This window comes from Eulemur rufifrons, chromosome 14, assembly GCF_041146395.1.
Source record: "Eulemur rufifrons isolate Redbay chromosome 14, OSU_ERuf_1, whole genome shotgun sequence".
In the NCBI taxonomy this organism is placed as follows: Eukaryota; Metazoa; Chordata; class Mammalia; order Primates; family Lemuridae; genus Eulemur; species Eulemur rufifrons.
Window position 1 is genome coordinate 27492760 of NC_090996.1, and position 12109 is coordinate 27504868.

Here is a 12109-nt window from a genome sequence, read left to right on the forward strand (position 1 = left end):
CCCCAAGAAGGGAGGGGGCATGATAAGATATGTCTGGGAGGTGAGCCTTAAAATTTCATTTTAGTTCACAATAGTGATGACTGGGAAGTGCGAGCTGTCCCAAGGTTAAGTGTCAGAGATCACAGCAGACCCCTGGGAGGACTGTTCTGAGACTGGGCCCCGCCCTTTTGACCTTGTACTAGAGTTGTCAGGTAAAATTCAGGACGCCCAGTTAAATTAGAATATCAGATAACGGAAAAAATTTTAGCGTAAGTATCTCCCAAATATTGCACGGGATATACTTACACTAAATCACTCACTGGATTTTTTAATCTGAAATTCCAGTTTAACTGGGGGTCCTGTATTTTCCCGTGTTAAATCTGACAACCCTTCCCTGGGGGAACGGACTGACCCCAAAGCCTCGGCTCCACTGCCCACGTGGGCCCCAGACACAAGGCCTCCCCGCGCCAGGCGCCCAGGTCGATCCCAGAGGGGCCAGCCGCTCGCGCCTCCTCCCCGCCCAGGCAGCACTAGTGGCGCCCCGAGTGGCCGAGCCCCGCCCCGGCCGGCCCCGTCCCGCCCAGAGCAGAGGGCGCCTCCCGCAGCCGGGTAGGCCAAACGGTTGGGCAGCGCGGAGTGAGCTGCTCCCGCCCACGCGTTGTGATCAGGCAAGGCCAGACACTCACTCGCCATGTCAGTTGCAGAGGCGGGGGGTGTTTTCCACAGAGCCCGGGGCAGGACCCTGGACGCGTTTCCCGCAGGTACTGCCGGAGCTTCGCCCGGGGAGGGGATTCGGGGCTGCGGAACCTTCTGCCGGGGGAACCTTTGGTCTAGGTGCGCGCGCCTCCAGCCGGGCCCCCTCCGGGGCTGCACCGCGGCACGGGGACCGCAATAGCTGCATCACCGCCCGCAGTTAGTGCGCCCAGGGAAGCTGTTGAGGGGCGGATTCGAGTACGAATGCGGGGTCCGGTCCAGGAGCCTCGCTGGCCTTGACCTAACTTCCCCGAGAGAAGAGAAGTAAGAGGAAGGCAGTAAAGTGTAATGATAGCTTGGGCTCCGCAGTTAGCCCTGTTTCCAAGCCTTTGTTTTGGCTACATTCTCTCAGCAAGTCGTGGCCTCAGCTTCCTCATCTGTAAAACGGGAGTACTAGTGAGGTTATGGGTGGCGCTGGATAAGCGCTCGGTGCATGTTAGAGGCCGTTATTTTTATCAAGGTTGTTCACCGTAATGCATTTTATAGTCCATAATTACAGTTATTTACTATAATGTGAGTCATTCACCGAAATGTGAACAGTGCCCAGCAGAACGGTAGAGAGGGAGGTCAGTCTTAGCGTCGTGGTAAATTAAGTGCTTGGATTTCCGAGTTAGATAATCCGCCTCACTGTAAAAATGGGCTTGAAAATACCTTCCTCATAAGGTTGTTGGAAGCGTTAACGGATCAAAAGTATTTCTGTAACCTAGTGTCAGAGACCCGGCTAGATGCTAAGCGAATGTTAGTCCTTGAGCTATGTAAGTCAAGAGGGAGGTTTGTTTCTGGTTCCTTGGTTCCCTTCTGTAGCTCTTTTGCCGTCTGGAGTCACACTGCCTCCCAGGCACTCAGCAGCTTTATCACCCCAGGGAAATCATCCCCTGTGCCCCGCGCAATCTGGCTTGTGTCCACATTTCTTCAGGCTTGCCAGTCTCTCGCTTGCTCAATTCTCCTGCCACACTGGTTTTTATTTGAACTGCATCAGAAAGGGCCAAGGCCTTTTTTTCATGAGAAGTTTGGCACCTGCCTTTGCTCACATAGTGGGGCTGGTGAGCCTGGCTCCTTCTCAACCTTCACACCTCACTTTAAGGTTCATTTACTTTCCCCGAGAGACTTTACCTGGCTGCTCTGTCTAAGTAGGTTTCTCCTGTAGTCCTATGCCAGAACCGTATTCGTTGCCTTTCTTTGCAACTCTTGGTGGGGGAGTAGCCTGTGGGGCCAGAAATACAGCTGTGGTGAATTTAGGAAAACACAGTCTACCACGGTGCCTTTCTCTACCTACAGTCAGTCTTCTGTATTTGCTGGTTCTGCATCCACAGTGCCAAACAGCTGCGGATTGAAAATATTTTGGGGGAAAAAAAAGAATAAAAAATAACATTACAGCAATAAAAAATTAATACAAATTTAAAAAATATAGTCTAACAACTATTTACATAGCCTTTACATTGCATGAGGTATTATAAGTAACTCTAGAGATGATTTACAGTATATGGGAGGATGTGCGTAAGTTATATGCAAACACTGTGCCATTTTGTGTAAGGGACTTGAGCATCCACAGATTCTGGCATCCCTGGGGGTCCTGGAACCAGTCCCCCTCAGATACTGAGGGATGACTGTATTTCAGGCAACTTGCCTTTTTCACTCAACATGAAGTTTTTGAGATTTATTTGTATTGATGTAAATAGCTCTACTTCCCTCATTTTCCTGCTGGGCAATATTGCATTGTATGAGTATATACTTTATATTCTGTTGAGTATCTTCCCCTTTCTTTCCAAATCTCTCTCCCTTCCCCACCATGCCTCAGGGGGTTGACCTCTACGGGCTACATCAGTGGGCTCCTTGCTTTCCGGTTTCCCCTTGAGTTCAGCCAGTGGGGATCCCTGACCTGAGAGATTAGAGGTTGGGGGAAGCAAAAGTCAGTGCATTTATTCCCACAGTTTACTTCCTGTGGGGTTGCCTTGGCTGGCTGTATTCCTCCCTTCAAGGTCACTCCTCTGTAGACAGCCTTTTACTCAGACACTCTTTCCAGATTTCAGTAACCACTTCCTCTTTTCCTCCCTTGAGATGTGGGAGTGGCAACAGCTCTGCTTTTCTACCTTTGGAATACTAAACTCTCCCTTGTATTTTCCCTACACCTAACCCATTCCAAGTAATCCTTTTTTAAACCCTCCTTTAATTATCCTAATTTTTGAGTATGCGGCTATTTCCTGCCAGGATCCTGACTGATACAGTGGCCATTTAGTTTCTGTGTTTCACTGTTGCTAACAGTGCTGTTATACACATTGTGCACGTCTCTGTGGAGGCATGTGAGAGTTTCTCCAGGGCATATGCCCGGGAGCTAAGTTCTGGGTTGTGGGGTATAATCATCCCCAGCTTTACTAGATACGGTCAAATTGCCTTCCAAAGTGGTTACGCTGATTTATACTCCTGCCAGCAACGTGTGGGAGTTCCCTGTTACTCTGCTGTATCCTTTTTTTTTTTTTTTTCCAGTTTGAAAAATTTTTATTATTTCCTCTTGCATTCTCCAGTATCTTGCATGAGGGGGGTCGTTATATGCCCTCAGAGGCTCATAATCTAGGCACAGAAAATAATTCCTGGCAACTGATGGTCTCTGAGGGCCACAGCAGGATTTTAAGTTTGGACCTGAGTGACAGTAGGGCTATTAACTGAAAATCAGGGAGTAAGGAATAGGGTCAGGTTTGAGGAGATGGATTTGAGGTGCCATCAAGAATTCCGAGGTAACTTGTGGGTGCCATTGCAGAGGGGGCGTAGATGGTGTTGCCGTAGGAGTCAATAGCATTGCTAAGGGGCAAAGTGTAGCATGTCGGGTCGTGTGTGTGTGTGTGTGTGTGTGTGTGTGTGTAAGCTTAGAACACTGCAGGCGTTAGGGGTGAGACCAGGACACATGGAGGGCTCAGTGCAGGAACAACCAGAAATTCTGGAAGATAAAACCAAAAGCTGGCCTTGGCACCAAATCCAGGAAGGAGGGCTCAGGCAGGGTGGTGCACAGGGTCAGATGTTGCAGAGGTTTAGGGGAATGGAAGCTGAGCAGAGGATGGCAGGTGATTGATGGCGGACTTTCAGGGAATAGTTTCAGTAGAGTTGTTGGGGAAAGCCTGGTGCGCAGTGTTTGAGGAGTGGCTGGGGGTGAGGATGTGAACTCAGCAGGGGTGGGGTTCTGTTGGGAGCTGTTTGGTGATGCAAGGTAGACACAGGTTAGTAGCAGCTTATGGGAGGAACAATGCTAAAGGAAAGCTTTTTTGGAAAAGGAGAGCCCCAAGCTGAAGGGTTTGAAATAGTAACAATAGTGGTAAGGCAGCCAGCGCATCTAGCCTGTAGCAAGTGTTTATGGTGTGCCAGGCACTGTGGTCTGTGGTTTGTACAGGTCATCTCAGGTTATCTTTACAATAATCCTGTTGAGGTAGGTATTATGATCATCCTCTTTTTACGGTGGAAGAAAATCAAGCTTGGAAAGGGTAAGCAGTTTGCCCAGGGTCATGTGATTGGTCTGAGATGGATCTGGGGTTGAAACTGCAGAAGGCAGGATAGCTGTCGGAGAACGACGCCCAAGGAGAATGGGAAATGAGGGGATCGAGGGCTCAGGAGAGTAGCTGGCCCTGGGAGCAAATGCACTCTTTGACCATCTGTCCATCTGTCCTCCAGTCTATCGAGCATATGTCCCTGCATCTACCTATAGTTCACCCAGCTACTTGTCCACTTATAACAGGTACTGAGCGCTTGCCTCGTCCCAGACATTGTGCTCGGTGCTGGATGAGTGAAAACCAGGTATGATGCTGCACCTCTGGCACGAAGCTACCTGGAGAGCCGGACGTTGACCCTGCAGTCCCACAAACCAGCGTAAATAGTACCTGGGGCAAATGTCAGGGAAGCGAGGGGTTAGGTGCAGTAGCTGAAGGTGCCTGTGGGGGCGGGGAGGTTCTGATGGAGATTATGGGAGCTCTGAGGAGCGGTGAGGTGTTGAAGCTTCCTAGACCATTGGAGCTGCCACAGGGCCACCAGTAGGACCAGAGGACTGGAGAGCGTGTGCCCTGGACAGGAATGGGGTTCATGGAGAGAGACTGAGATGATCAGTAAACAGGACAGCTGCCTTGCTGAGATAGGAAGAGAGAGAATGACCCTGGACTTTTCTTAGCATTCAGGAAATCTTGACATAGGGCTGCACTTGATCGCCTCTGTGGACCGGGCAGTCCCAGGAGGCCTGGGCTGGGTCATTTAGCACAGGGCCTTTAGAGGCCCACCCTGAGTGTTGCGCTGAGACCCCAGTCTCATGGGTTCACTGCACTAAGTGCTGCATCCCAGCCCTCTGTGGGTTCCACTGTGCTCATTGACTTTCCCCTGGGTCCTAACTCTCTGTTAGCATCACTGGCCACTTGGACAGGTGCCCTAAGGTACCTACTGCCAGTCTAGGCTCTGTGGGAAGGAACAGCCTCGAGCCAGTAGAGTTGCCCCAAGGGCGGACTCAGAAAGTGAGGGGACTGGATTTTCTCCTTCTCTTGCCCAAACACACAATGCCTGTCACAGGGGTCCATTTAACTGAAGCAGCTATGCCTAAAATCACAGCTCTGTACTGAAAACCCGTCCATAATTAGCTGCTTAAACAGTTTGTTTCTCAAGTGAAGCCTGTCAGTTACACGAAAGAGCTCTTTACTTTAAGACAGTTTCCCCCACCGGTGATTGACATGAGTGACAGTGTTCCCATCAGCGTCTTCCAGTATTATTAGGTGTGAAGCTTGGTTTCAGTCATCTGTTCCCTGTTAACATAATCTGCTAGGCTCCGTCGACAGATGTTTGTAAAAACTGAATTGTACGCGTCTCACCTGAGGAGACTCACATTCCTAAGGCATGTTCAGATAGTCTTTCTAATTAGGCAAATTGATAATTATATTGCCTTGACACATATCCTAATTAGGACTACTTTCTCCTAGTAAATAACTGTCATTGGACAAGTTTACATTTGTTTTGAAGAATCTCTGAAAGGGAGACATAATCAAGATAAAATGTGTTTTTAAAATGGCTTATATTTAATTATTTTTAGGTCCTAATCTGTTTTTCCAGTTCCCGTTGCCACCAGAATCTTTTCCCCCTCAGAGAATAGGGCCCTTGGGTGGTATTCTTAAAAAGATTATTTTCCCGAACATTTTAAACCTCTGCAGCTATTTCCTAGGAGCTGACTGTACTCCCTAATCCTGAGTATTTCTTGGTCCTCTCTAGAAGCCGCATGTGGCAGAGAATAAATAGAGTCTCAGTGAAAAATAACTCTTTCCATCTCTTGTGGGTCTCACCTAAGAGCTTTTCTAGAATTAGTACACCTGGAAATGCTTATTCAAATGTGAACAGTGTTGAAAATAACGTGGTTTAAAAAATTTTAGCAGGATGATGATGAAGGTGAAATGAATGTTTTTAATTGTGACGTACATTTAGGCCGAACTAGTTATCTCTCATTTGAGAAGGGTTCCTGTGACTAAATAGGACTTTGGATTATTTGTCACCTCTTCATTGTAATCATCAGCCAAGAGGTAAGGTGACCAGCACTCATTATTATGCAAAAAGTTCACATTGTAGTGTTTTTAAAACACAAATTTATCTTTGGCTTTTTCTTTTTTGCTTTTTTATTTTTGAATAACTTTATTGAGGTATAATTTATATACCGTAACATTCATTTTTGTGTCCAATTAAAGGGTTTTTAGGAAATTTATAGAGTGGTACAGTCATGGTCTAACTTTAGAGCATCTTGCCCTGCCCAAAAAAGAAGCGTTATGCCCACATTCAGTCTTCATGTTCTCCCAGCACAAGCAACTACTTATTTACCTTAATGGATTTGCCTTTTCCGGATGTTTCATATAAATGGAATCCTGTAATATGTGGTCTTTGGTAACTGGCTTCTTTGCCTTAGCAGATTTTTTTTGAGGCTCAGCTCATCCATTTTTTGGCATGAATCGGTACTTTGTTCCTTTTTACTAAATGGTATTCCATTGTATGGATAATGACTTTTGTTTATCCATCCACCCATTGATGAACATTTGTGCATTTTTTTTTGGGCATTGATGGACATTCACCCATTTGGGCACTTTTTGTCTGTTGTGAATAAAGCTGCTATGAACAGCCACAAACAAATCTTTGTATGGACATATATTTTCCTTTCTTTTGGGTAGATACCTAGGAATTGCTTGATCATTTAGTAACTGTTTAACATTTTGAGGGCCTACCAAACTATTTTCCAAAGCAGCTGCACCATTTTGCATTCCCACCAGTAATGTGTATGGTTTCTAGTTTTATGTTATGGAGACGGCTTCTAAGCCTCATGAACCAACCTCTGAGAGCTTCAAACTTTTCTTCTGCAGCTTCCTCACCTCTCCCAGGCTTCAGAGAATTGAATAGAGTTAGGGCCTTGGTCTGCAATTAGGTTTTAGCTTAAGGGAATGTGGCTGGTTTTAGTCTTCTATGCAGACCACTCAAACTTTCTCCCTGTCAGCAATGAGGCTGTTTTGCTTTCTTATCATGGTATGTTCGCTGGAGTAGCACTTTTCATTTCCTTTAATAACTTTTCCTTTGCATTCACAACTTGGCTAACTGTTTGGCACGAGAACCCTAGCTTTTGGCTTTCAACATGCCTTCCTTACTAAGCTTAATGATTTCTAGCTTTCTATTTAAAGTAAAGGACATGCGACTCTTCCTTTCACTTGAACACTTAGAGGCCATTGTAGGGTTATTAATTGACCTCATTTCAATATTGTTGTGTCTCAGGGAATAGGGAGGCCCTAAGAGAGGGAGAGAGGTGGGAGAACGGCTGGTCCGTGGAGCAGTCAGAACATGCATAACATTTATCATTTAAGTTTACCGTCTTATATGGGCACGGTTCATGGCACCCCAAAGCAATTATAGTGGTAGCATCAAAGATCGTAGATCACCATAACAGATACAATAATAATGAACACGTTTGAAATATTGCAAGAATTACTAGAATGTGACACATAGACACAAGGTGAGCATATACTATTGGCAAAATGGTGCTAATAAACTTGCTTGACCCAGGGTTGCCACGAGCCTTCAATTTGTAAAAAGAACAATGTGTGCAAAGTGCAGTAAAACAAGGTGTACATGGTTTGTAAATATCTTCTCCCATTCTGTAAATTGTCTTTTCACTTTCTTGATGATATTATTTGTGGCACCAAAGTTTGAAATTTTTTTGAAGTCCAACTGACCAGCTTTTTCTTTTATCACTGTGATTTTGATGTCATATTTAAGAAATCATTGCCTAACTAAAAATCATAAAGATTTACTGTTATGTTTTCTTTCAAGATTTTTTTTTTAGTTTGAGTTCTTACCTTTAGGACTAGGCATATTTGAATTAACTTTTATGTATAATGTGGTATGAGGGTCTAATATTAGAAAATTTCTATTATTTTTTAACTGTAGTGGAAGCCTTATAATTTGTCAGTAATGGAAAACAAAATAGGAAGGAATCATAAAAAATTACACATTCTTTTAACATTTTATTTTACTGTAAACCATAAATGTACTTTTATTTACCAATCTTTTGAGGTTGGGCCAAGGCCTTGTCTTGGAGCATGTGTTTACTGATGGGCCTGCTGTATAACCTTTTTTGCATCAACACCCCCCATAACGAATCATTTCCAGTTTGGGTTTTTTCCAGCGGAGCAGTCAGTTAAAAATCACTTGGATCAACATTCAGCCATGGGAAATAAAAAGAAAAAAAAATCACTTGGCAAGCACCGTGAGTGAAGAATTCTAGGTTTAGTTTTTTTTTCTTCAAATATTTCACACTTCTCTCCCAACACCTGATTCAAATGTACAGTGCTTTATTTTCACCAGCTCATCTTAATTGAGTCTTCCCAGAGCATTCATCTTAGTTTTATTGGGAACAACTCTGTTTACATTCATATTTCTTTGGTTTGTACATTTTATTAAATTAGTTGATTTAAAAATAAGTGCTAGCATAAACAGACTTGAGGATAGCTCTCAGTGGGCATGTGGTGAGCAAAGTCCTCGAGGGGTAGCAGAGCGCGGAAGGGTGGAGAGTGCTGTGTGGCCTCAGGTGCTTTTCATAGAGGGTGCAGAGCATGTTGGTAAAGCCTTCCAGTCGCTCTAGTGGAGATCTCTTGAGAGAGTGTCTTCATGGAGAGGCCTAACCGACAACTTTTATGCTTGCGCACTGTGTGATTTTTGACTTTTGCCAAACCCTGCAGTGAGGAAGGGACAGGCTGGGGCCGTTGGAGATCGCAAGAATTCTAGAGCTGCTGCCACTTGGTTCTTAGAACCAAATCTGATGTGTATTACAATATTTGTGGAGGGAAAGAACTTCAAACTGCCTGTGTAATGTTGTTTGAAAAAGAAAAAGAGCAAAACCAAATTGCACAAACCTCAGGTCCGCGTTTCTGAAATGAAGGTAGACTACTGGCTAGATTTGCTCTAAGGTGCAACTGTGATGATGTGTATATGTTGACTTTGGTGTGCGTTGGCTTCGTCTGCTCAATGGCATTGAGACACTGTGGTGATTGTAGGTCTCCAAAATACTAAGTGAGCAGATTCAGAAGAGGAGTCTGCTCTCCTGGCTCCCAGCCCCCAGCTTTCCCCCAACTTACCTGTTCAACCAGAAGCCTGGGAGGCATCTCTGACCTCCGCTTCTCCCCTTCCCCTCTACTTCCAAACCGTCCCCAGTCCTGGGCATTCAACCTCCAGTGCACACCTTGGCTTTGCCCACCTCTGTCCTTCCCAGCTCACACCACTGTGACCCTGGCCACCATCATCTCTCACCTGGACGGTCCCAGCAGCCTCTGCATCCTCACTTGCCCCTTCAGTCCATCCCCAGAGCAGCACTCAGAGGGATCTTTGAGACAAGAAAAGGAGGGCCATCCCCCCTTGACATAGCTTTGCCTTGTCCATCTCTTTTTCTCCCCAACACCTTCTCATTCTTCAGGTTGCGGTTTAAAAGAAGCCTGTGCTGATCATCCCGTTCTAAATTAGGTCCCTGCCATCCACTTTCACCCCTTCTTTTCCTTTATGACTCTTAATCACAACTTATAATTGTGCGTTTCTTCTTATGACTTTGTTTTTTCTACCTCTAGACTATAAATTCCTGGAGAGCTTCCAGACCTAGGACAGTGGCAGTAGTGGACAGTCAGTGGCCATTTGATATTGAGTAAACGATGACTATGAATGAATACAACTACCCCTGGGTCACCTGCGTGTCTCCGCCCAACCCACTGCTCACACACACCATGGAATCTCTGGACAAAACAAAGCTGAAACCAAGGTATTGAACAAACCAGTAGAACTCCTTGCATGACACGCCAGGTGGCTGTGCAGTTTGTGTGCCACTCAAGGGCATCTGCTAGGGGAGGTTTCGCTCACCAGGCGGGTGCCCGCTCACGGAGCTGCATCTTTCTGACGACAGAGTTACCATGTCTTCACATCTGAGCCTTCTGTTTGCGTGGCCTTGTGCCTACAAGGCTGCCTCTGTCCAGAGAAGGCGCCTTTTTCCAGCTCTCCCCGAAGTGCTGCCTGGGTCAGCAGCTGCCGCCTCTTTTGGCAAAGGAACATGGGGAACAGGGAAAGTCACAGCAAACATCCACCCCAAACGGGCAAACCCCAAATGGAGTTCTGCTCTTGAAGAGTGAGGGAGGTTCTGGAAGTATCTTTTCCCCCCTTCAGCTGTGGTCCAAAACAGTATCGGCCAAAGCCAGTGATGCTGAAAGCTGCCTGGCGAAGAAGTCCCGGCCCATCTGCTTTCTTACTTCTCTGAAGAGTTGCAAATCAAGATTTTGGCAGGGTGCCAAGTGTGGCAGCCAAGCCATGACTCAGGAGCTTTTGTGTATCTCAGAAACTACCTTTTGGATGCATTTAGGCCAAGAAAAGAAAAATTGGGTAAATTCACTTTGGTACAGGTTGAGCATCCCTGATCCAAAAATCCAGAATCCGAAGTGCTCCAAGATCAGAAACTGTTTGACTGCGAACGTGATGCTCAAAGATCATGTCCAGAGGAAATGCTCCAAGGAGCATTTTGGATTCCAGATATTCAGATTAGGGATGCTCAACCTGTTTGTATATGCAGACGTTCCAAAATCTGAAAACATCTGCACTCTCAAACACTTCTGGTCCTGAGCATTTCAGATAAGGTGTACTCAGCCAGGACTTAGGACAAGTCATTTGGAGACTCTGAGGAAATTGTTGTCACAGCTAATTAATCATTTGGGTGGGGGACAGGGTCCTGAAGGACAGTATTTTTTTTTTTTTTTTTTTTAGCAGCTCTTCACACAGACTACACTTCATCCTTTTAGAGTGTACAATTCAGTGACATTTAGCATATTCACAGAGGTGTGCAACCATCACCACAAGCAATTTTAGAACATTTTCATGACACCAACAAGAAACTCTGCACCCCTTGGCTGTTACCCCCAACCCCTAAGCATCCACTATAAAGGACACTGTTATCTGCTGCATTAAGTTCTGGCAGCTTTACAGTTGGGGACATTTAGATTGTTAAACCAGAAAGAGTCCCAGAGTGGTAAATATTGTTTAGCTGCTGTTTTTTTTTTTTTTTTTAACCACTAAAATAAGATTAGTCCCCAGAGAAGATGAAGGGTATTGCTGAAGACATTTAGATTGTGATTCACTGTGCAGATTGCTATTGTGAGAAACTGCAAAAATTGCATTTTGTTGGCATTTGCTCTTTAGCCAGGAAGCCTCCAGGCAGCTGTAAAGCTACCCATCTTTGCTACTTTATAACCAGAGCAACATCCACAACACATAAAGGAAAAGATGTTAAGACTGAAGCATGTAAATATGTATGTCTCTCTCATTAAGTATTTTCTGAACCTCGCTGTGTGCTGTGGGAACAGTAGCCTTGCCTCTGCTAAGACAAGGGCAGGGGTTCCCTGAATGGTAGTCATGGTAACAGTAACTCACTTGACCACTTACTCTGTGCCTGGTTCAAATGCTTTGCATGTATTAACTCCTTAATTCTTTACAACCACCCTTTTGGTGTAGGTGTGTTATTGCTACTTTACAGATGAGGAAACTGAGGCCCAGAGAGGTTAAGGAACTTGCATCATGTCACATGGTTGGTAAAGAATGGAAATGGGATATGAACTTGGGCACTCAAGCCTCAGAGTCTGGGCTACACTGGGACCGGTTAAGGGTTTCAGGAGATGGAGGCCCAAAGTCATCGTGTATGTCCTGGTGCGGTCTGTCCCCTGCGTCCTGCTTCGGCCTTAGGGTCTAGGATCTTGCCATGCCTCCCACCAGGAATGTGTCCCCACTGAGCCACCCACTGGTCACTCTGTCACTGTGTCCACTGATTACCTCTGCAATAAGTAGCACAATGTGTAATTAAGTTATTTGC

The 12109-nt window shown here is 45.5% G+C and overlaps 1 protein-coding gene across 4 annotated transcripts in view; it reads left to right on the top strand.

Moving 5' to 3' along the window:
- The first annotated feature begins 579 nt into the window (after positions 1-579).
- The window catches only part of CPPED1 (calcineurin like phosphoesterase domain containing 1), a 96768-nt gene continuing 85238 nt past the window's right edge, over positions 580-12109 (top strand). For 2 of the 4 annotated variants that reach the window (XM_069486111.1, XM_069486107.1), the window contains exon 1: positions 580-740. In XM_069486111.1, the coding sequence (XP_069342212.1) occupies positions 671-740 (70 nt within the window). In that variant the 5' untranslated portion in view covers positions 580-670. Of the gene's footprint in view, positions 741-917; positions 997-9887; positions 10022-12109 lie in introns of those variants that run through there. The other 2 variants (XM_069486108.1, XM_069486110.1) reach the window with 2 other exon arrangements.